The following is a 23,125-nucleotide window of genomic DNA, read 5'->3' as shown; positions in this document are numbered from 1 at the left end:
CCTGCACAGAGACATTCACTTTGGTGAGTGAACAATCTAGATTAGAGATCGGGCCAGAATCTGGAAAGGCCACTGCTCAGCCTATGCAGAAGGTCAGCATCTGAACTGAGCCATAAGCAACATATTAAAGATGCAGAGGCAGCCAAGAGAACATCAGGCAGAGCTGCCAGAGGCCATTAGCCGGCCCAGTAACCAAGGAGGCATTAAAAACTTCAGTCACCTGAATGTGCACCAGCATGTAGGAATCTAGAGAGCAGCCTGGATACCCTGCCCAAAACCGGAGTCTTTGGATGGTGAAGTCACATATTAGCACATTAAGGGATTCAGAATCCTTCCTAATCACAAAAACAGCTGGATGATTCCAGAGAGCTCCAATGGCAATTTATGTACAATTTATAACAGACGGTAGGAAACCTGCTGGTACAGCAAAACAAATGCCCTGTCTCCCTGTATCAAAGGAAAGTGTCACAGATTCTACACTGAAGACTTGGAACAAACTATTTGCCAAGAGTCAGGGCCACAGTTACCTGAAGACAACCAACATGGTAATACTTGCCAGACGTTGCAGTTACAGATTCCAAGAGGTGACATATGTAGATAACCTCCTGAGACATCCTAAGATACCTTGTACATTGTCTCTGTAACAGTTAGAGACAGCTACAGCACCTCTTATATATTCAGATCCTGATCAAAGTTCATCATTGCACCTGGTTCCCTGGATTTTGCAGCTCTGCAGGCTGATCTGTTGCATGCAGCTGTTATTGCAGTTTCTATCTTATCGGGCCAGCTGTGAAGGCTCTACAGTGTGGTAGCTACCGAGGGGCAACTGCAGAGTTTGACCAGCCAAGTGGTGACTACTGTGTGAGCAGCAGACAGGAGCAAGTATTTGGGAGCAGCTGGGAGGGGAATACACTGTGGGAGCAGCCGAGAAGGGAGTTCAGAGTAGAAGCAGCTGACAGGGGAGGGCAGTGAGGAGCAGCCAAGTGGGAAGAGCAGTGAGGGAACAGCTAAGAGGGGAGCTCAGTGAGGGAGTAGCTGAGTCAGGAGTGCAGAGCGAGAGAATCCAAGAAGGAGTGGAATGTGAGAGCAGCTGAAAGGGGAATGTAAAGTGGCATCAGCCTAGAGGAGAATGGAGGGTAGCACCGGCTCAGTTGGGAGTGCGGTGAGGGATCGGCTGAGAGAGGAGTGCAGTGTGGAAGCAGCCGGGACAGGAGTGCAGTGTGAAAGGAGCCAAGAAGTTCAAATACAGTTTTGGGGGGTTGTTGTTTATGTCGAGATTCCATGTACGCTTAATATGACTTTAAAACATCTTCCTCTGAACTATTTTTGTCCACAGCTGAACCCCATAATAATTAAAATGTTAGTAGAGACATATTTTTTCAAAGCAGGAGTTTAGGGCTAACCAGTTGTCAGGTTTGGGTGCTGCAGCAAATTCTGAGTGATCTTTTATCTAGGTTTTAGTTTCTATACTACAGTATAACTTCAAGGATAAATCTAAAAAGTGTGCAAATCAAACCTTCCCTGAAGGGCGTACACTACACTGCTCAAAATATAAACCAATGGTTGCAGATCATGTTAACCTCATTGCTACTACAGTCAATATTGCTTCTGTTTGAGGTCTTCTATGCCTGTGGTTTGCCAGCTCCCCCAGATGTGTTGCACCACATTTCCTCTACTTCAAGTTGAAACGGATAGGATATAGAATCTCTACACTGCACTACAAAAATTGTTCCTGCTCATACTCTGGTCAGTCAATGTACTATTACATGGTTCAGCATTTCCCTTCTTGTCACCTTATCGGCTCTGTTTTCTTGCTAGCTCACCTGATATTGGATTGTTTGTGGCTGGATTATATGAAACAAATCAGCAGCAAACCAGTTAAAATCCGGACAGTTGGTCTAAAGGTGCAAGAGCTAAATTGAGCTCGTATACACAATGTTGCATTGCATAAATATTGAGATAAGAACAGGAACTGCCGGAGAAATTCAGCAAGTCTGGCAACATCTGTGACTGTAAGCAGAGTTAATGTTTTGAGTCCACTGACCCTGCTTCAAGAGGGTCTGAAGAAGGGTCACTGGGTCTCGAAACGTTAACTCTGCTTTCTCTTCAGATGATGCTGAACCTGCTGAGATTTCCCAGCAATTTTTGTTTTTGCTTCAGATTTCCAGCATCTGCATTTCTGTTTTATTTTACAAATATTGAAAAACTGTATTATACACTTACATTTTAATATTTATGCAAAGTTAACCAATATTGTGGCCCAAATAAATAAATCCTTCCTAAAGGAATGAGCCTTTATTTCTTCTTCACATTTTTTATACAATGGAAGGAACAGGTAACTCTAGTAAAATGATCCTGCTTGTGGTAATGGTCTTTCTCACAGCTGGATCATTAATAAACATGTAGTAAATAGTTGTTTGGTCAAACAGAATTCGAGTATTGTTGAAAAGTACATTTTACATAGACCATATTGCTGATGTTTTTCAGCTTGTACTCATCAGGGCATTTCACAAGGATACAAATTCTAAGTTTCTCCAATCTATCCATGTCATTGAAGTCCCTCAACCTGGAAACATACTCTAAATCCCTGGCTATCTTCTTTTTAATAGCAGGCCATGGTCAGTTATAATTTTATCTATCATGATGCCAAAATTATTTGGGACAGATCCATTCTTACCTCATTCAAACTGTCCTTCTCCCAAATAATTATTTTTGATCTTCTCCTTTTGCATCACTGACCTAAATCTTATGATACTATGATTACTATCACCTAAATGCTCCTCTAATTACATCTGATCCTTGAGACACTGTTCCGAAACCGAACAATATTTATTTCCTCATTGTCTAGAAAAACTCTAATCTAGAAAAGTCTCCAAACACGTCAGACATTTTTTCTTTTCTCCTTTTATTAGTGATAGGCAGCATGGTTTTGTGCAGGGAAGGTCATGTCTTACCAACTTGATAGAATTCTTTGATGAAGTGACAAAGTTAATAGATGAGGGAAGGGTTGTGGATGTCATATACATGGACTTCAGTAAGGCGTTTGATAAGGTTCCCCAGGGTAGGCTGATGGAGAAAGTGAAGTTGCATGGGGTCCAGGGTGTACTAGCTAGATGGATAGAGAACTGGGTGGGCAACAGGAGACAGAAAGTTGTAGTGGAAGGGAGTTTCTCAAAATGGAGAACTGTGAGCAGTGGTGTTCCACAGGGATCCGTGTTGGGACCACTGTTGTTTGTGATATACATAAATGATCTGGAGGAAGGTATAGATGGTCTGATTAGCAAGTTTGCAGACAACAAAAGATTGGTGGAGTAGCAGATAGTGAAGGGGACTGTCGGAGAATGCAGCAGAATATAGATAGATTGGAGAGTTGGGCGGAGAAATGGCAGATGGAGTTCAATCCAGGCAAATGCGAGGTGATGCATTTTGGAAGATCCAATTGAAGAGCGAACTATACGGTAAATGGAAAAGCCCTGGGGAAAATTGATGCACAGAGACATCTGGGTGTTTAGGTCCATTGTACCCGGAAGGTGGCAACGCAAGTTGGTAGAGTGGACAAGAAGGCATACGGCATGCTTTCATTCATTGGACGGGGTATTGAGTACAAGAGTTGGCAGGTCATGTTGCAGTTGTATAGGACTTTGGTTCGACCACATTTGGAATACTGCGTACAGTTCTGGTCGCCACATTACCAAAAGGATGTGGATGCTTTGGAGAGGGTGCAGAGGAGGTTCACCAGGATGTTGCCTGGTATGGAAGGCGCTAGCTATGAAGAGAGGTTGAGTAGTTTAGGATTATTTACATTAGAAAGATGGAGGTTGAGGGGGGACCTGATTGAGGTCTACAAAATCATGAGAGGTGTAGACAGGGTGGATAGCAAGAAGCTTTTTCCCAGAGTGGGGGACTCAATTACCAGGGGTCACGATTTCACGGTGCGGGGGGAAAAGTTTAAGGGAGACATGCGTGGAAAGTTCTTTATGCAGAGGGTGGTGGGTGCCTGGAATGCGTTGCCAGTGGAGGTGGTAGAGGTGGGCACGATAGCATCATTTAAGATGTATCTAGACAGATACATGAATGGGCAAGGAGCAGACGGATACAGATCCTTGGAAAATAGGTGACAGGATTAGATAGAGGATCTGGATCGGCGTAGGCTTGGAGGGCCGAAGGGCCTGTTCCTGTGCTGTAATTTTCTTGGTTCTTTGTTCATTTGTTCTGCTCTTTATGCTATTTTCATCCCAGCATTTATTAGGATGACTAAAGCCCTCTATTGTAATGATTCAATTTCTTTTTCACCTCTCTGTAAGTTCATTGCAAAGTTATTCTTGTACATCTTTCACACTTTTTGGTGACACAGAATACACCAAGCAGTGCAACAGTACCTCAGTTCTAGTGTTTCTCAGCTCTAACCATGATTCCATGACCTCCCCTCTCTCGATAATGACAACTTTCTCCTTCATTAATGCAGCTACGCCTCCACCTTACTTTGTTTAACTCATTAATTTCAAGATTTTTAAGTGCTCTAGGCATCTGTTATCACTACATCATATTTTTGCAAGGCTATCTGTGCTTGCAGCTCATCAGCCTTATTTACCATAGTCCATGTGCTCATGTACTCATGTACAAATAGCAGAAATTAAATTTCAACCTTACTGCATTTCCCTTTACTCTAATTCCACCTAACAATTAACTATTTCTTACCTTGGTGATATCTACCTTTCCCTGCTTTTGTGCACCTTGTTATATACTATTCCAACACCCTTCCACTGGCCAAATTAAACCCTCATAAAACCCTCATTAACAAACTGTCCCAGAAGGGCATTAGTCTCAGCTTTGTTCAGGCATAACACTTTGGGCCTGTACAGGCCCCAACTCTTCCCTGAATCAGTCCTAGCCTCAAAAATCTAAAGCCCTCCCTCCAGCACACATTCATGTCTACTATCTTCCTATTTCCATATAAACACACAAGGGGCACTGGGAATAATTTGGAGACTGATTGGTCCTAATTGCTAATTTGTTTCTCGATTATGATGGACAATTAAACAAGACATGGAAACTCCACAAACATCACATCCTAAACAGTGGCAAGTGCTGAGGGGCTGGAGGGGGTCTAGCAGCAGCACCTCAATGCAGAAGACATGGGTGAAGTACTTGGAGCCATCCTCAGTCAGAAGTGCCAAGCTAATTAGTCAATGTGGCCTCCTACTGAGGCACCCAGCATCACAGATGTCATCTAATTATATTCATTCCATATGAAGAAGAAACAGCTGATGACACCAGATATTGCTAAGGCTACAGGCATTGATAATATTCCAGCATTAGTACTGAAGACTTGTGCTCCAGACCTAGCCATGCCCCAGTCAAGCTGTTTCAGCGCAGCTACAACACTAGTGTCTTTCCTGATGGAAAGGATCATCGACAGTATATCAAGTGGCTCTTGCAAAGTAATAGGCTGCTCACTGACACTCAGTTTGGGGTCTACTAGGGATACTTGCCTGCTGAGTTCATTATAACTATTGTCCAAACATGGACAAAAGTGCTGAACTCAGAAATGAGATAAAAATGATTGCCCTTGACATCAAGGCAGCATTCCACAAGTATGGCATCACAGAGTGTTAGAAAATCTGGAGTTAATGGAAATTGGCAAGATAGCTTACCATTGGTTGGACTCATAACCAGCACAAAGGAATATGGCTGTAGTTTTTGGAGATCAATTATTTCAGCTACAGGACATCACCACAGAGTTTCTCAGGGTAGTGTCCTAGGCTCAACTATCAGCTGCTACTTCATCATTGATCTTCTCTCCATCATAAGTTCAAAAGTGGAGATCATTGTTGGAAGTTGCACAATGTTCAGCACAATTTATGACACCTCAGAATCTGAAGACGTCCATGGCTATACGCTGCAAGCTCTGGACACCCCATCCAACACCCCCAACATTCACTCCCTTCAACACCGACGCACAATGGCTGGAGAGAGTACCATCTACAAGATGCACTGCAGCAATTCATTGAGGCTCCTCTGACAGCACCTTCCAAACCCATGACCTCTAACACCTAGAAGGATAAAGTCAGCAGGTTCATGGGAATATCACCATTGGCAAGATCCCCTTCAAACCTCACACCATCTTGACATATTCCTTCAGTGTCACTGGGTCAAAATCCTGGAACACCCTTCCTAACAGCTCTGTTGGTGTTCCTACATCCAAACGCAAGTTTTTTTTCCATCATCACCTTCTCCAGTGCGACCAGGAATAGGCAATAAATGGTAGCCTAATCAGTGTTGCCCACATCCCTAGAACAAAGGAAAACAAAACATCATGCAATCTACCTGCAGGATCTCATCCCTTTTTCCACCAGTGGCATTGGTACTGATAATGGAACACAACTACTAGCTGTTCACTCTGCCCCTTCAGAATGTTGTGCAGCTGCTCAGTGCCATCCTTGACCATCGCACAACATTCTAAATTCATATGTAAGGTCAAAAATGCCTGCCTCTTTCTGTAACTGTAAAATCCGCGATCATTATAATTTTCTTCAACTTTCTCCCAGCTATTCCTGTACAACTGAGACAGCTGCTGTGTAGTGGATATGGGTCTGCCTGTATCTCCCAGAAAAAAAATCTGGTAGTGAACAGCACAGAAATGAAATCCCCTACTACATACCTATTTGTTTAATTATTACCTGACTTACTAGAAAGAAGTTAAATGACAAATGAATCAAGACTTCATTCAGCAGCTTCCCTTGTGCTGACATCACTTTATATTATAGCATATTTGCTTAACTCTTACATATCTGTCTACACAAAATAGTGCAGGAAGGTCTTGGCTCAATCTCCGCTGTGTACTCTGTTTACTGATCTCAGACAGGCCATGGGTAGGGCGCTATAATTAGCTCAAAGTGAGGGAAATGTGCACGTGGCCTGTTGGGTGAAATTATTCCAAAGTACAAGTGGCTGCTAAAAGTCATTAACCAAACCCATATAGAAAGAATGTTCAGTTTAGTGAGAAACTATGAGCTGCTGACATCAGTGGAATCAAATCCAGACAAAGCCAGCACTTTCAAGAGAAATGGAGAGAAAACTGCCAGGAGGAAGTGAAAGTAAATCTGAATGCAGAAGCACAGAAACATCCTGCATTTTTCAGGGTTATGATGAGGCCACACAATATATTTCATTGATATGCACACTGTACCTTTCATGCAGAAATTACACTATTTTTAAAGGCAGTAATATTTTAGCCCAATTAATGACATTACACATCAACACAAAATTTAAAACAATATAGTTTCATTAACTATTAAAAATGCAGCAATATCTTCACCTCTTACCCTGCTACTTGTTTCTTCATCTTTGCACAAAGAAAAAGATCAGTGAAGAGGAACACATGTCGAAGTTTCCGCGCTCCTTCCACAAGTTCGACCAGAAAGCTGTCCTTTATTAGTTGCCGATGCTGCAAAAATTAGAAGTAAAACATTTTCTTTTCTAATTTTAACTTTAGGTCGGTTGATGATTCTGCTGTTTGAATAAATTAATGTGTTAATTTTACTTTTGAAGTATTTATCTGTAGATGGGAGCTTTTAAAATAAAACACACTATATTTTTGGCACAAGTAACACCTTCTTTGTAAAGTTTTCAGAAGATATTCAATGATCAGAAAAATATCTCAAAAAAGCTGCTATCTGGCGAAATCTGTTTTTCCATTGGTTTAGCAGAAACCCAGCAGGGACTGTATTTAAAACAAAATTAAAATGAGAAACTTTGCATTTTCTGTTGAAGGCAGGTATAGTGGAAAGCCGGAAAGAATAATCCTATCCTGTTGACACCAATTTGATCCACACTAGCTATCCAATTTCTACACTGTTACAGGCACATTGTAGTCTGGAGCTTATGGATAGTGATGGCAGAGGCTCCAATTTTCTTTCTATCATATAAATGACTGGAAATCTGTCTTGCTCTTGTCAACTGTCATTGACAAGATTTACGATCTGATACTCAACCTAACTGGCATTGTCATAAACACACCTTTCTCGGCCATCTCATCCTGGAATGGAATTTGAAACCAGAACTTCCAGCTCAGAGGCAGGAATGCTACCAATTGGGTCATAAGATCTCACTGATAAGAAACTAGCCAACACTAATGCAGTATGTTATCAAAATCACAGATTGATCATGGAATAGGAAGAGGTCATTCAAGCTATTCAGTCTGTGCCATTACTCTGTAGAGCAATCAGATCGGTCTCATTTTCCTACTCTAACCATGCCCTTTCTTTGAGGACCCACACTCCTATTTTCAGGAATGAGAGTGTTTGAGGACAAAAGCTTTGAAAAATTGATGGCCAAAATCATTAGAACAATAGGAGGCCATTCAGCCTGCTAAGCCTGTTCCTGCATTCAATACAATCTCTGTTGATACCTACTTCAAAGTTACTTTCCATCTGTGGAGGAAAAAACAGAGTTAACGTTTCAGGTCTGATGACCCTTCCTCAGAACTTATTGTGGCTGGGAAAACATCAGTTTATATGCAGAAAATAGGGAGGTGGGTGGGGTAGGGAGTAAACGATAGGATAGAGCCCAAAGAGAGAGAAAGACAGTTGGACACACAAAGGAGTTGCTAACGATCAGGCTGGGAGGGCGAGTAGTTGTTAATGGGGACTGTTAGTGACTAACAACAGGGAGTGTGCAGTGGCAGGCTATGTGGTAACAAGGCCTGGTGTGTGGGGTAGGGAGCTGGGACATGGCAGAGTTTAGGCCCTAAAATTATTGAACTCAATGTTGAGTCCGGAGGGCTGTAGGGTCCCCACGCGGAAAATGAGGTGTTGTTCTTCCAGCTGCAGCAAGCCAGAGAAAGAGATGTTGGCCAGGGAGCAGGGTGGTGCGTTAAAGTGGCAGGCAACAGGTAGTTCAGAGTCTTTTTTGCGAGCAGAATGTAGATGTTCTGCAAAGCGGTCGCCAAGTCTACGTTTCGTTTCCCCGATGTAGAGGAGACCACAGAGTGAGCAGCGAATGCAGTAGACTGGATTCTGGGAAGTGCAGGTGAGGTGTTGCTTCACCTGGAAGGTATGTTTGGGCTCTTGGATACTGGAGAGGGAGGAAGTAAATGGGCAGGTGTTGCACTTTCGGCGGTTACAGGGGAAGGTGCCGTAGGGCTGTGGGGATGTGTTGGGGGTGAAGGAAGTGTGGACCAGGGTGTCCCGGAGGGAACGGTCCCTGCGGAAGGCGGACAAGGGAGAGGAGAGGAATATGTGTCTGGCGGTGGCATCTTGCTGGAGGTGGCGGAAATGGCGTCTGATGATCTTCTGGATGTGGATGCTGGTGGGATGGCAGGTGAGGATAAGGGGAACCCTATTGCTGTTGCGGGAGGGAACAGAAGGGGTGAGGGCAGAAATGCGGGAGATGGTTCAGACCTGATTGAAGGCCCTGCTGACAACGGAGATGGGGATTCCTCGGTTGAGGAAGAAGGTGGACATTTCGGAGGCTCCCTTGTCGAAGTTGGCCTCATCTGAACATATACGACGGAGACGGAGGAACTGAGAGAATGGGATGGAGTCTTTACAGGAAGCAGGGTGTGAGGATGTATAGTCAAGATAGTTGTGGGAGTCAGTGGGTTTGTAGTGGATATTAGTGGCAAGTCTATCCCCAGAAATGGAAACAGAAATGTTCAGAAAGGGAAGGGAGGAGTCAGAGATAGACCAGGTGAACGTGATGGCAGGGTGGAAATTGGAGGCGAAATTGATGAAGTTTTCCAATTCCAGACACGAGAGGGAAGCAGCACTGACGATATCATCGATGTATTGGAGAAAGAGTTGTAGGTGGGGGCCGGAATAGGACTGGAACAAGGAATGTTCCACGTACCCCATGAAGAGACAGGCATAACTAGGGCACATGCGGGTACCCATAGAAACCCCTCTTACCTGAAGAAAATGAGAGGAGTTGAAAGAGAAGTTGTTGAGGGTGAGGACAAGCTTGGCCAAGCAGAGGAGGGTGGTGGTGTGTGGGGATGGTTCAGGTCTTTGCTCCAGGAAGAAGCAGAGAGCCCTAAGACCCTTCTGGTGGGGAATGGACGTGTAAAGGGATTGCACGTCCATGGTAAAGAGGAGGTGGCTGCAGCCGGTAAACTGGAAGCTTTGAAAACGGCGTAAGGCATCAGAAGAATCATGGATATACGTAGGCAGGGATTGGACCGGGGAGAGAAGACTGAGTCAAGGTAGGAAGAGATGAGTTCTGTGGGGCACGAGCAGGCTGAAACAATGGATCTGCCCAGACAGTCCTGTTTCTGGATTTTTGGCAGGAGGTAGAAATGAGCTGTGCGGGGCTGGGGGACTATTAGCTTGGAAGCGGAGGTGGGGAGATCACCGGATGAAATGAGATCAGCAACCATAGTGGTTTCAGTGGCCTGATGTGCCATGGTGGGGTCACGGTCTAGGGGAAGGTAGGAGGAGCTATCTGAGAGTTGACGCTCAGCCTCTGCAAGCTGGAGGTCAGTACGCCAGGCTACAACAGTCCCACCCTTATTGGCAGGCTTAATGACAAAGTCAGGGTTAGATCTGAGATCAGGTAGATCAGTTAGATCAGATCTAACCCTGACTTTGTCATTAAGCCTGCCGAGACATTTTCTCACTGTATAGTTTTTTAATAACAATTTCAGCTCAAAAGACAACCAGCAAATTACAGAAATTATTCATATTTGACCACGTTCCATGTAAGGCCAACTTTGTGGTCTGCTCTAAATACTACCAGTAAACATTTATTTCTACTGCAGTAACGAGTGATTTCATTACTGGTTTCATATACACACTAACTGTATGGCAAACTGGTATCACTGGACTGACAGACCTTTGAACATCACTGAAAGTAACATCTGACATGTTAGAAATTGTAAAATAATTGTAAAAGTGCTGTGAGATGAACATACTGGGGTTTGTTTTTGGACTCTAAAGCTAACAGCTACCTCATCTGGCAGGGTTGCTAACTTTCCAGTTAGCTCGTATAAAGGAACGGAATGTTACATATCTTACGACCAGAGGTCAATCTTTATTGAGTTTTCCATCTGTGGCCTGACCAGAACTTATTAACAATTCTGCATAAATTCCCTGCTTTTGCTCTCTATGCCCTTTTTTTGAGCCCAGTACTTCATACGATTTGCTAATCATTCTCTCAATATGTCCTACTACCTTGAAAAATCTATGCACATCAACTTTCAGGTCCCTCTGTTCCTGTACATACTTTAGAACTATGTATTTCAGTTCTATCACCTCTCCTCAGCTATTCTGCAAAAATGCAACACCTCATAAATCTATTAAATTTTATGTACCACTTGCTTGTCCAGTTTGCTGACCACATCTTGTTGCAATTGATTGCTATCATCCTCACTGTTTACCACAACCATCAAGTTTGGTAACATTTACAAATTTTACACTCTATCCCAATGTCCAAGTGATTTATAATAAAAGGTGTGTTCTAGCACTAACCCTGAGAAACATCACTGTCTACCCATTTACAACGACTCATTGCTTTCTGCTCTTTTTTTATCCAATGTTGTGGCCAGAGGGCATGAAGAGAATTCTCAATAAAAGCTGTATTCTCTTCTACCTTACTAATATTTTCCCCTCTGAGTGCATTCTTGCCTATATTGCCACATTTAACTTCTGCTTCCTTTAAAAACAGACAACTTTGCCAGGCTCACAAAATGGCTGAGGCTGATCACATGATCATATTTCCAGAAACTTCTAATCCTCCCACATTGTATTGACATTCCAGCTAAAGCTGACACAAATTACCTGGAGATGAAGTACCTGCTTCCAGACAGCTCTGGAAAAAAGAAGACATCAAGATCATTTTGGTAACGTTTTCAGTTACCTAGTCACCTCACTTTGGAAATCCTGATGGAGGAGAGAAAGCTACATTGTTAGCTCACCAAGATGGGCCATCAGCACCTTGTCACATGATTGATATCAGAACTGGTTGAATTGCTTAAAAATACAATTCTAGGATTCTGAATCAGTTACTGTTTGACTTCCAGATGGAGACCAGGATTCCAGGTTGAAATGGCAACCTGCCTTCAACCTTCCATCTGTCTCTAAGTTGCTGGCAAGAAAGAAGCCTACACTTCACCAGTAAGAAGGAAAACTACTGGGCCCAGCTTAACAAGGACATGATGATTCGACAATGATTTCTGGAAAGTTGTAACTGATGTGAACTGGTTTTTAATACCTCTATCAAAATACCTTTCTCAACATTTGTAATTTATAACCTATCCTTCATGAAGTCCCATCCTCCTTAATTTCCTCCTGAGTGCTTGTGTGTATGGAATAGTAAAGTAATTCCTCTGCATTTCAAATGGTTTGTCAGTAAATCCTACCTTTCATTTTATTGAAAAGCATTTTATTTTAATGTTTATCTTTAAAAACTGGAATCTTAAAACCTGGCTTTGGGAAACACTTTTAGTCTACCATGGCAAGAGATGGAAGTAAAAAAGAAATGGAGAAAAGCAAACTACACCTCATTGTCTTGGACTTAATAACTGAAAAATCAATCATGATCCAAATTCACCCCATTTCCACTCTGTGGCACCAATTTGACAGTGACCACCTACTACATGAACCTCAATTCTGTTAACAGGCTTTTTACATGGCATGTCAAATAATTTCGTAAAATCCTTTTCCATTACTAGTACTTTTTCCAAAATTTATTTGTCAAGCATAATCTGCCTTTTACATATTTTGTAAATCTTCTTCATTAATTCAAACCTCTCCAAATGCCTGCTGAATTCTTTCCTGATTGTTTCTAAAGCCTAACTTTGTTCAATTAAATGGCCTTTAGTTACTACGAATGGAATAAGGGTGCCATGTTTATCACTCTTCAAATCTCTGACACCTCCCATATATCTCCGATTATGACAAGCCTTTCTACTATTTCCACCTCTACTTTGTGCAGTTTTTGGGGATGTAAGGTATCTGGAAGAGGAGACTTACCCACTCTTCATGAAACCGTTCTTTCCAAAGTATACAGCATATATCATAAATATATATCACGCTTATTGTCCCAAATATAACCCAATCTGCCTCTTACTATCTATCTAATATTTACATGCTAGTAGGAATTTTGTTGGCTCTCTTAAGTTAACTGCCATTCTACTTTCATCTTTTCTCTTGGCCTGTCTTATCTTCCTCTTTGCTTCCTTTCCCATGTTATTGTGTTTGGCCTGGTTCTTGCTTGAAGAATTCACCCAGCATGTAGCATACACCTCTTTTATTAGTTTCATCATACATCAGACTCTCTACCCATCATATCATCAAAGAAGCTCAGCTTTGGCTTCCCTAGCTTTCACCCTTGTTGGAACGTACCCTTAAAATCAGCACCTTAGAGGCATTACAGATAGATTCCTTTTTATCAGTCTTTGGTTGCAATTATTTCTAGCTAGAATCCTTACACTTGTTCTTCTTAGGACTGGAGGGTCAAGGGGTGAGAGAGGGAGCAAAAGTGGAGTCTTAGGTTGGATGGTCAGCTATGGTCCCGGTGGCACAGGTTCGAGGGTCTGAGAAGCCTGCTCCTGCTCCAATTTTCAATGTTTCTACGATAAAAAAAATCACAGGAGGTGATGGCATAGTAGTGAAAACATTGGTTTTGCAGAGCAGCAGGTTTGACAGTAGCTTGTTAGGTGAGAGCTCAATTCCAGCCTTTGCTGCTGTCCCTTTGAAAAATAAGCTGCTGAAACAGAGCAAAAATGCAGTTGTGAATCGTTATTCCATGCACTCTGTAGCCATTTTCTTTCTGCAAAGATGGATTGGGGAAGTTATATTTTATTAACATAACGCATGATCTGGTCAAAGTAGATTAGAAGAGCTGGTTGAGGGTAAAATCTACAGCCAGACAGTTGGGCGGCGGGGGAGGAGCATTCTGAAAGGAATACAGGAGAAAATGGGCCCAACATGTTCCCTTTAAGTGGAATATAGGACCAATAAGCCCAGAGAACACCAGACATCTAGAAATATTCTGGACTGGATAAAAAGGAAATGAGGTTTATAACAGGTGCAAAGGGAGCAAATCAAGCAATTAGTAGGGCAAAGAAGATGCATGAGAAAACAATTCTACAAATATATCAAGGGGAAGAGAATAACTAGGGATAGAATAGGACCCATTAGGGACCAACAGGGAAACTGTGCGTGGAGTCGGAAGGCACTGGTATAGTGATAAACGAGTATTTCATACTTGTCTTTACTCAAAAGGAGGATGATATAGGTACAAAATTTGAGAAGGTGATGGATTGTAAGTGACTTACCAAGGGATCAATGCTGGGTCCATTAATGTTATGTATAAGTGATGTAGGTGAGATTGTAGAAGGGATGATAAGTAAGCTTGTGGATGACACAAGGATTGGCCGGACAGTTACAAGAGGTTTTGTAAACAAATTGGTCAGATGGACAGTGCAGTAGCAGGTGGAATTTAACCCTGTTAAATGTGAGGTGATGCACTTTGGAAGATAAGGGAGTACTCAATGAATGAAGGACACTAGGAAGCTTGGTGGAACAGAGGGATCTTGGGGTGCTTATCCACAAATCCCTGAAGATGGCAGGGGAGATGAATAGGGTGGTTAAGAAAGGCAAATGTCCCCTGTGCTTTCTCAGTTGAGGCATAGATTAAAACAGCAGGGAGACCATGTTGGAGCAATTCTGAATATTAGCTAGACCACAGCTGGAGTGCTGTGCACAGTTCTGGTCACTGCACTATAGGAAGGAAAGAACTGTTCTGAAAAGGGTGCAGAGGAAATTCACCCAGATGTTGGTTAGGATGCAGCGCTTCAGCTATGAAGAGAGGCTGGATAAGCTTGGGTTGTTTTCTTTGGAGCAGAGAAGGTTGAGGTGTACAAGATTGAGAACCATGAACAGGGTGGGTACAAAGTACCCCTTTAGTTGAAAGGTCATTAACAAGGAGGCATAACTTTAAGGTGAAAGGGAAGAGGTTTAGAGGGAGTTTGAGAGAGTTCTTTTCACCCAGAGGGTGATATGGGTCTGGAATGCATTGCCTGGGTGGGTTACTGAGGCAAGTAATCTCACAACCTTTAAAGTACTTGGATGAGCACTTCAAATATCATAACATTCCAGGCTTTAAGTCTATGGCTGGAAAGTGGGACTTTCAGTTGCATTGGCAGTAGAGACTTGATGAGTCTGATCTGTACTGTATGATTCTATGGATCTCTTCTCACATTGAAGTCAACCCTTGACCAATTTAGAAATTCTACTTCAGATTATTCCTTGCTCTTCTCCATTTACTCAAAACCTTTAAAAAAAAACAAAAGAACTGCGGATGCTGTAAATCAGGAACAAAAATAAAGTTGCTGGAAAAGCTCAGCAGGTCTGGCAGCGTCTGTGAAGGACAGAACAGAGTTAACGTTTCGGGTCCGGTGACCCTTCCTCAGAATGAACTGAACTCAACTGAACAGAACTCAAAACCTTTTGATTGACACTACCTGGGTGCCTATAGAATAACAAGAGTGGCATACCTGTCCTTGTTTTCAACTCTTAAAAAATGGATATTTTACTCACCCTGTCAGGTACATCCTCTCTCTACAATCAGTACCGTCACCCCACCCAAACCTTATTGCTTCCTTATCGCTTCCTTATCCTGCCGGATACTTTTTATCCTGGAATACCAAGCAGCCAATTGTCATAATTTTAAGCCAGGTTTCCATCATTGCTGCATATATTCCACATAGCTTGTACTTATACATCATCAAACTTCTTTACTCCACTTTGTGCACATACATGCAAAGCCTGCCTTTTTGTTCCTTGCAGTCATTCTTAGTCTGCTTCTGCTTTTGGATCACTGGAATCTCTTTTGGGGTACAAGTAAGCTGTATAAGAAGGATGGATTGCATCTGAATTCGAAGGGCACTGATATACTGGCAGGGAGATTTGCTAGAGCTGCTTGAGACGATTTAAACTAATAGGAGGTAGGACCCAGGGAGACAGTGAGAAAAGAGATAGTCTGAGATTGGTGCAGCTGGGAAAAAGAGCGAGTCAAACAGTCAAGGCAGGCAGCAACAAAGCAGAGAACAAGGTATGCTGATAAATGCAACTGCATTTATTCCAATGCAACAGGCCTGACAGAAAAGGAAGATGCACTAAGGACATGGCTGGAGTCATAGGACTGGGATATCACTGCCATTACAGAGACGTGGCTCAGGGATGGGCTTGACTGGCAGCTTAATGTTCCATGGAATAGATGCTATAGGAAGGATAGAAGGAGGTGGGGGACAAGAGATGAGGGGAGGTGATATTTTTGATTAGAGATAACATTACAGCTGTACTTAGGAAGGATATTTCAAGGAGTACATCCACTAAAGTTATTTGAGTGGAACTGAGGAATAAGAAAAGGATGATCATCTTATTGGGATTGTATTATAGACCTCCCGATAGTCAGTGGGAAACTGAGAAACAAATTTGTAAGGAGATCTTAGTTACCTGCAAGAATAATAGGGTGGTTTCAGTTGGGGATTTTACCTTTCAAAACACAGACTAGGGCTGCTATAGTGATAAGGGTTTGGATGGAGAGGAATTTGTTAAGCATGTACAAGAAAAAATTTCTGAATCAGTTAATGGATATACCTACGAGAGAAGGTGCAAAACTTGACCTACTCTTCAGAAATAAAGCAGGGCAGGTGACTGAGGTGTCACTGGGGGAGCACTTTGGGAGCAGTGATCATAATTCTATTAGTTTTAAAATAGATAATAGAAAAGGTTAGACCAGATCCAAAAGTTAAAGTTCTAAATTGGACAAAGGCCAATTTTGATGGCATCAGGCAAGAACTTTCAAAAGTTGATTGGGGGTGGCGCACATAAAGGGACCGCTAGAAAATGGGAAGCCTTCAAAAATGTGATAATGAGAGTCCAAAGAAAGTATGTTCCTGTTAGGACGAAAGGCAAGGCTGGTAGGTGTAGGGAATGCAAGTTGACTAGAGAAATTGAGGTTTTGGTCAAGAATAAGAAGGTTGCATATGTCAGGTATAGACAGCAGGGATTGAGTGAATCCCTTGAAGAGTATAAAAGCAGTAGGAGTATATTTTAGAGGGAAATCAGGAAGACAAAAAGGGGATAGGAGCTTTGGCAAATAAGATTAAGGAGAATCCAAAGGGATTCTACAAATACATTAAAGACAAAAGAGTAACAAATGAGAGAATATGGCCCCTTAGAGATCAGCATGGCCGCCTTTGTGTGGAACTGCAAGACATAAGGGAGATACTAAATGAGTATTTTGCATCAGTGTTTACTGTGGAGAAGGATATGGAAGATAGAGAACTTGGGGAAATATAGCGACATCTTGTAAAATGTCCGTATAGCAGACGAGGAGGTGCTGGACGTCTTAAAACATATAATGGTGGATAAATCCCTGGGACCTGATCAGGTGTACCCTAGAACTCTGCAGGAAGCTAGGGAAGTGAGTGTTGGGTCCCTGGCTAAGATATTTGTATCATCGATAGCCACAGGTGAAGTGCCGGAAGATTGGAGGTTGGCTATGTGGCGCCACTATTTAAGAAAGGTAGTAAGGGAAATCCAAGGAACTACAGATCAGGGAGCCTGACATTAGCCAGTCCTGAAGAAGGGTTCCGATCCAAAATGTTGACTTTCCTGCTCCTCCGATGCTGTCTGACCTGCTGTGCTTTTCCAACTTCACATTTTTTGAGCCTGACATCAGTGGTGGGCAAGCTGTTGGATGGGATCCTGAGGGACAGGATTTACTCGTATTTGGAAAGGCAAGGACTGATTAGGGATAGTCAACATGGCTTTGTGCATGGGAAATCATGTCTCATTGACTTGATTGAATTTTTTTGAATAAGTGACAAAAAAGGTTGATGAAGGCAGAGCAGTGGACGTGATCTATATGAACTTCAGTAAGGTATTCGACAAGGTTCCTCATGGCAGACTGGTTAGCAAGACTACATCACATGGAATGAGAACTAGCCATTTGGATAAAAAATTAACTTGAAGGCAGAAGACAGTGGGTGGTGGTGGAGGGTTGCTTTTCAGACTGGAGGCCTGTGACCAGTGGTATGCCACAAGGATTGGTGCTGGGTCCACTGCTTTTCATCACTTATATAATTGACTTGGATGTGAACATAAGAGGTATGGTTAGTAAGTTTGTAGACGACACCAAAATTGGAGGTGTAGTGGACAGCTAAGAAGGTTACCTTAGAGTACAACAGGACCTTTGTCAGATGGGACAATGGGCTGAGGAGTGGCAGATGGAGTATAATTTAGATAAATGTGAGGTGCTGCATTTTGGAAAGGCAAATCAGGGCAGGACTTATATACCTAATGATAAGGTACCGGTGAGTGCTGTTGAACAAAGGGACCTTGGAGTGCAGGTTCATTGTTCCTTGAAAGTAGAGTTGCAGGTAGATAGAATAGTGAAGGAGGTGTTTGGTATGCTTGCCTTTATTGGTCAGTGCATTGAGTATAGAAGTTGGAAGGTCATGTTGCAGCTGTACAGGACATTGGTTAGGCCACTCTGGGAATACCACACGCAATTCCGGTCTCTCTGCTAGAGGAAGGATGTTGTGAAATTTGAAAGAGTCAGAAAAGATTTACAAGGATGTTGCCAGGTTGGAAGGTTTGAGTTCTAGGGAGAGGCTGAATAGGCTGGGGTATTTTGCCTGGAGTATTGGAAGCTGAGGGGTCATAGAAACATAGAAGAGAGGAGCAGGAGGAGGTCATATGTCCCTTCGAGCCTGCTCCGCCATTCTTCACGATCATGGCTGATCAACCAACTCAAAAGCTTAATCCTGCTTTCTTCCCATAATCTTTGATCCATTCACCCCAAGTGCTATATTTAGTTGCCTTTTGAATACGTTCAATGTTTTGGCATCACCTACTTCCTGTGGTAATGAAATCCACTGGCTCACCACTCTTTGGGTGAAGAAATGACTCCTCATCTCTGTCTTGAACTGGCGAACTCGAATCCTCATACTGTGACTCCTAGTTCTGGACACACCCACCATCGGGAACATCCTCCCTGCATCTAACTTGTCTAGTCCTGCTAGAAGTTCATAAGTCTCCATGAGATTCCCTCTCATTTATCTGAACTCTAGCGAAAACAATCCCAACCTAGTCAATCTTTCCTCATATGTCAGACCTGCCATTCCCGGAATCAGCCTGGTAAACCTTCGCTGCACTCCCTCAACAGCAAGAGCATCCTTCCTCAGAAAAGGAGACCAAAACTGCACGCAATATTTCTAGGTGTGGCCTCACCAAGGCCCTGTATAAATGCAACAACACATCCCTTGTACAGGCCTATAAAAGCATGAGAGGCATGGATAGGGTGAATAGCCAAGGTCTTTTCCCCGAAGTGGGGGACTCCAAATCCAGAGTGCATAGACTTAAGGTGTGAGGGGAAAGCTTTAAAAGGGCCCTAAGGGGCAACTTTTTCATGTACAGGGTGCTATGTGTATGGAATGAACTGCCAGAGGAAATGGTAGAGGCTGGTACAATTACAACATTTAAAAGGCATCTGGATGGATATATAAATATTAAGGATTTAGAGGGATATAGGCCAAAAGCTGGCAAATGGGGCTAGATTAATTTAGGACATCTGGTCGGCATGGACAAGTTGGACCGAAGGGTTTGTTTCCGTGCCATACAACTCTATGACTCTAATAGGGCACTCTATTCTCCAGTAGTGCCCAGCATTTGCACTGCTTTAGATGCTTAATTTCTCTTTAATACTTCTTTTGGTGCCTAACACTTCCAACCACACTTGTGAATCCTCCTGTGGAGGTTTTGGTCCCAGCTTGTCATTGTGCAACCTTTCCCACTTGAATAGGTGTTTCCTACCATAGACTTTGTCTCAATATGCCTAGAATCTCTCTGCAGCATCCCTGAAACTGTGCAATAATTCTCCATATTTCTCTATTTCTACTAGCACTCATGTGCAGCACGGGAAGTGATCCAGAGATTGCCATCTTTAAGATCCATTTTCTTAACTTCTTTCCCAGAGTCTTTCTGAAAATCTGACAAAGGACCTGAATACAGCACCTGCATTGTCCATGTCCTTGGTAGTGACATATACTGCAATTTCTGGCTCAGTCCCTTCCCATTATGGAATATTCTGGATATTCTCATGTTCCTTCTGATCTTTCTGCAAATAGTGTATGTTGTGCGGGATCAGTGTTGGTCATTCTGTAGACTAATATTTGCTCCTTTAATGACACCATTAATTGTATTTTTCTATTTCAAAACCACTTCAAGACTGATAATGCAGACAATAACCAAGACTGAAAAAGCATCCTTAAAATTGTGATTAGGAGACATTAAACTTATATTTTAAACAACCGTAAGCATAGGAGGAAAGGGAGAATGAGCAAGATGAGTGATCTTACAATTCTGAGGGATAGAGATGAATGCATCAGAGGAGATATTATACTAATTCTGGATTCCCACTCTGAATAGGCAGGCAGCAGGAACAGTGTACACACTACTTTAAAGACAATACAGATGAACCAGACTGTGAAAGATCAGAGCAGCAAATATAACAGGAGTATCACGAAACAAAGGTTACAAAAGGAAATTTACAATGCATAGAATAAATAAATAAACCTTTTTTAAAAAAATTATTCATGGAATTTAGGTGTCATAATGGCCCAACTCTCATTGTCTTTGAGAAGGTAATGATGAGCTGCTTCCTTGAACTGCTGTAGTTCACAGGGGTAGGGACATTCACAGAGTTAATAGGAAAATAGTTACAACTAGTGACATGAAGGAAGAGGAATTGTTCCAAGTCAAGATGGCATGTGGATTGGAGGGGAACTATCAGGTGGTGATGTTCCCATGCATCATTGTTTTTATCGGTGATAGAAGTTGCAGGTTTGAAAGGTGTTAGCGAGGCAGCCTTAAGTTACTTCAGTGTATTTGTCAAAATATGTTAATTACCAAACACACCACAAAAAGGCAGGTTTTGAATGTATATGCACGAAGTGGAGTAAAAGAAAATTGACAATGTATAAAAACAAGCTATATGGAATATATGTAGCAATAATGGAAACCTGTCTTAAAAATTATGACAGTTGGGTACTTGATATTCCAGGATAAAGTGTCCAGCAGGATAAGGAAGGAAAAAGGCTTGGCTGGGGTGGCAGTACTGATGGGAGAGACAGCATGTGCCTGACAGGGTGAGGAAATAATTGCGATCGACCTGGGTCAAACATAATATGCATAATTATCCAATTTAAAATCTGGTTTGCTCTTTAGTTGTAAGGAACCATATATTTTTTCTATTGGGCTATGCATGGGAAAATGGAAGCGGTACACTGCCACATAGCTAGGAAATAAAACAAAGAACCATGGATGCTGGAGATCTGAAACAAATAGAAACAAGTATTGCTGGAGAAAGCCGGAGAAAACAGAGTTAACGTTTTGACTCCACTGATTCTTCTTCAGTTTTGCAATTTGAAGATCAAGTGAGACTTGTAGCATACACTTTAATAAAATAGGGTTATGTCACATTTTGGAGCAGTGAGATGGACACTTTATGAGACAGAATAGCACCAGGAGTCTTTGAGGTAAAGGAAAACTGCGTAACAGATGATCGGATTGATCCAACTGCAGTTTGCGAGCGCAGTGTAGTCAGAAACATCCAAACCTGCAAACAAGAAGCATCTCTCAATATCTTTTACCTGTGATTAAAAGAACAAAAACAAACGTGGAGATAATAAAAAGAAAGAATTCTTATACAAAAGGCTTAGGTCCCAGCCGATTGACTACTGAATCCAAGATCAACCTTCACTCTGCTGACAACATTGTGTCATCATTGCTAAAATTAAAAGGACTTTGAAAAATAACACCAAATACTGTCCCCAGCCAATCTGCCTGCTCTTGGGTATCTGTCAGTGCATTAACTACATAAAGATGAAAGATGACCTGGGTGCTATCCTCTCAACTTAACTTTAACTCACTGCTTCGCTTGGTATAACAAACTGTTTGGAATGACAGTCAGCAGCGTCTGCCTCTAGCTCAAATTAATAAATCTTGGACTGGAATTTTAAAAAGACTACAGAATGACTGAAATGTTAAAAGCATTCCATTCTTCCTATAACTACAAGTGAATTAGTTAACGTGGTTCATTGAGGGAATGTGGGTTACCTGATTTGAACTTGTAACCCGCTTTTTGTGTCGTAGGGACTTCATTCATACAAGCAAAGAACAAAATTTCAGTTTATTACAGTGAAAGCTACACAAAGATAGGTAAATTACACCTTTTCTGAGAGTGTAGCAGCTGTTTGGACTAAGAAAATGGGTCTAATTCAGGACAAAATTATTACAAACATTCATCTATTTAAGAGTCAAAGAATTTCTGCTACCATTGACTAACAAAACAGTCAACTTCTTACGATCACATTAACTAGGTCTCAATAAAATTAGTTGCTTGGTAGTACGGAACTTGAATTATGCTGAAACAAAAGACATGTTGAATTTTTCAACTCAACGCCAGTTAAATGTCATGGGCTTCAAAGAAGCTTTGACTTGATATGTTAACTGTCCCTCCACAGGTACTGGTAGACATTTTGAGATTTTTTAAGCACTTTCTGTTTTTTGTTCCAAGTTGAAAAGCACTCTATGAAAAGAATTCACTCCAGATAGTTCAAGGGTATATATAGTTCTTACCAACTAGTCTATCAGCTAAACCCCAAATTACCTTCTGTGCTGTGCAACGGTCTTCCTGCTTTAGAAGATCAAACAATTAGTTCCTTTCCTTCTGCATATTTGAATATTTTGCATGCAGGGAGCTGGGCTTTTATCAAAGCTAAAGTGTTGAAGATGTTGAGAGCACCGAGACATCATCTAAGACAGAGTTTAGTTCAGGAGATTTGGTAAATTACAAAAGAGAAAGTCACGTAATGAAAAGGTGCTGGCAAGATATTATGCATGGAAATAGCAATCAAACTGACAATTTTCACTCCTCACAATAATCAGAGCTAATTAGAAAATTACAGACTCTGAGTAGCTGATAAAGAGAAGAAAAGTTATCTTTAACTCAAGTGCAGTGGTAGTGTGCGACAACAAGGTGTAGAGCTGGATGAACACAGCAGGCCAAGCAGCATCAGAGGAGCAGGAAGGCTGACTTTTCGGGCCTAGACCCT

General features: G+C 42.1%; 1 protein-coding gene across 2 annotated transcripts in view; it reads right to left on the bottom strand.

Moving 5' to 3' along the window:
• si:dkey-91m11.5 (PH_BCR_vertebrate and RhoGAP_Bcr domain-containing protein) overlaps window positions 1–23,125 on the bottom strand; it is a 422,142-nt gene that overhangs the window by 158,572 nt on the left and 240,445 nt on the right. For both annotated transcript variants that reach the window (XM_048611239.1, XM_048611240.1), the window contains exon 9: window positions 7,326–7,447. In XM_048611239.1, the coding sequence (XP_048467196.1) occupies window positions 7,326–7,447 (122 nt within the window). The remainder of the gene's footprint in view (window positions 1–7,325; window positions 7,448–23,125) is intronic.

The sequence above is a fragment of the Rhincodon typus genome, chromosome 24 (genome assembly GCF_021869965.1).
Source record: "Rhincodon typus isolate 14 chromosome 24, sRhiTyp1.1, whole genome shotgun sequence".
Lineage (NCBI taxonomy): Eukaryota > Metazoa > Chordata > Chondrichthyes > Orectolobiformes > Rhincodontidae > Rhincodon > Rhincodon typus.
This window is presented reverse-complemented; position numbering and strand designations above follow the sequence as displayed.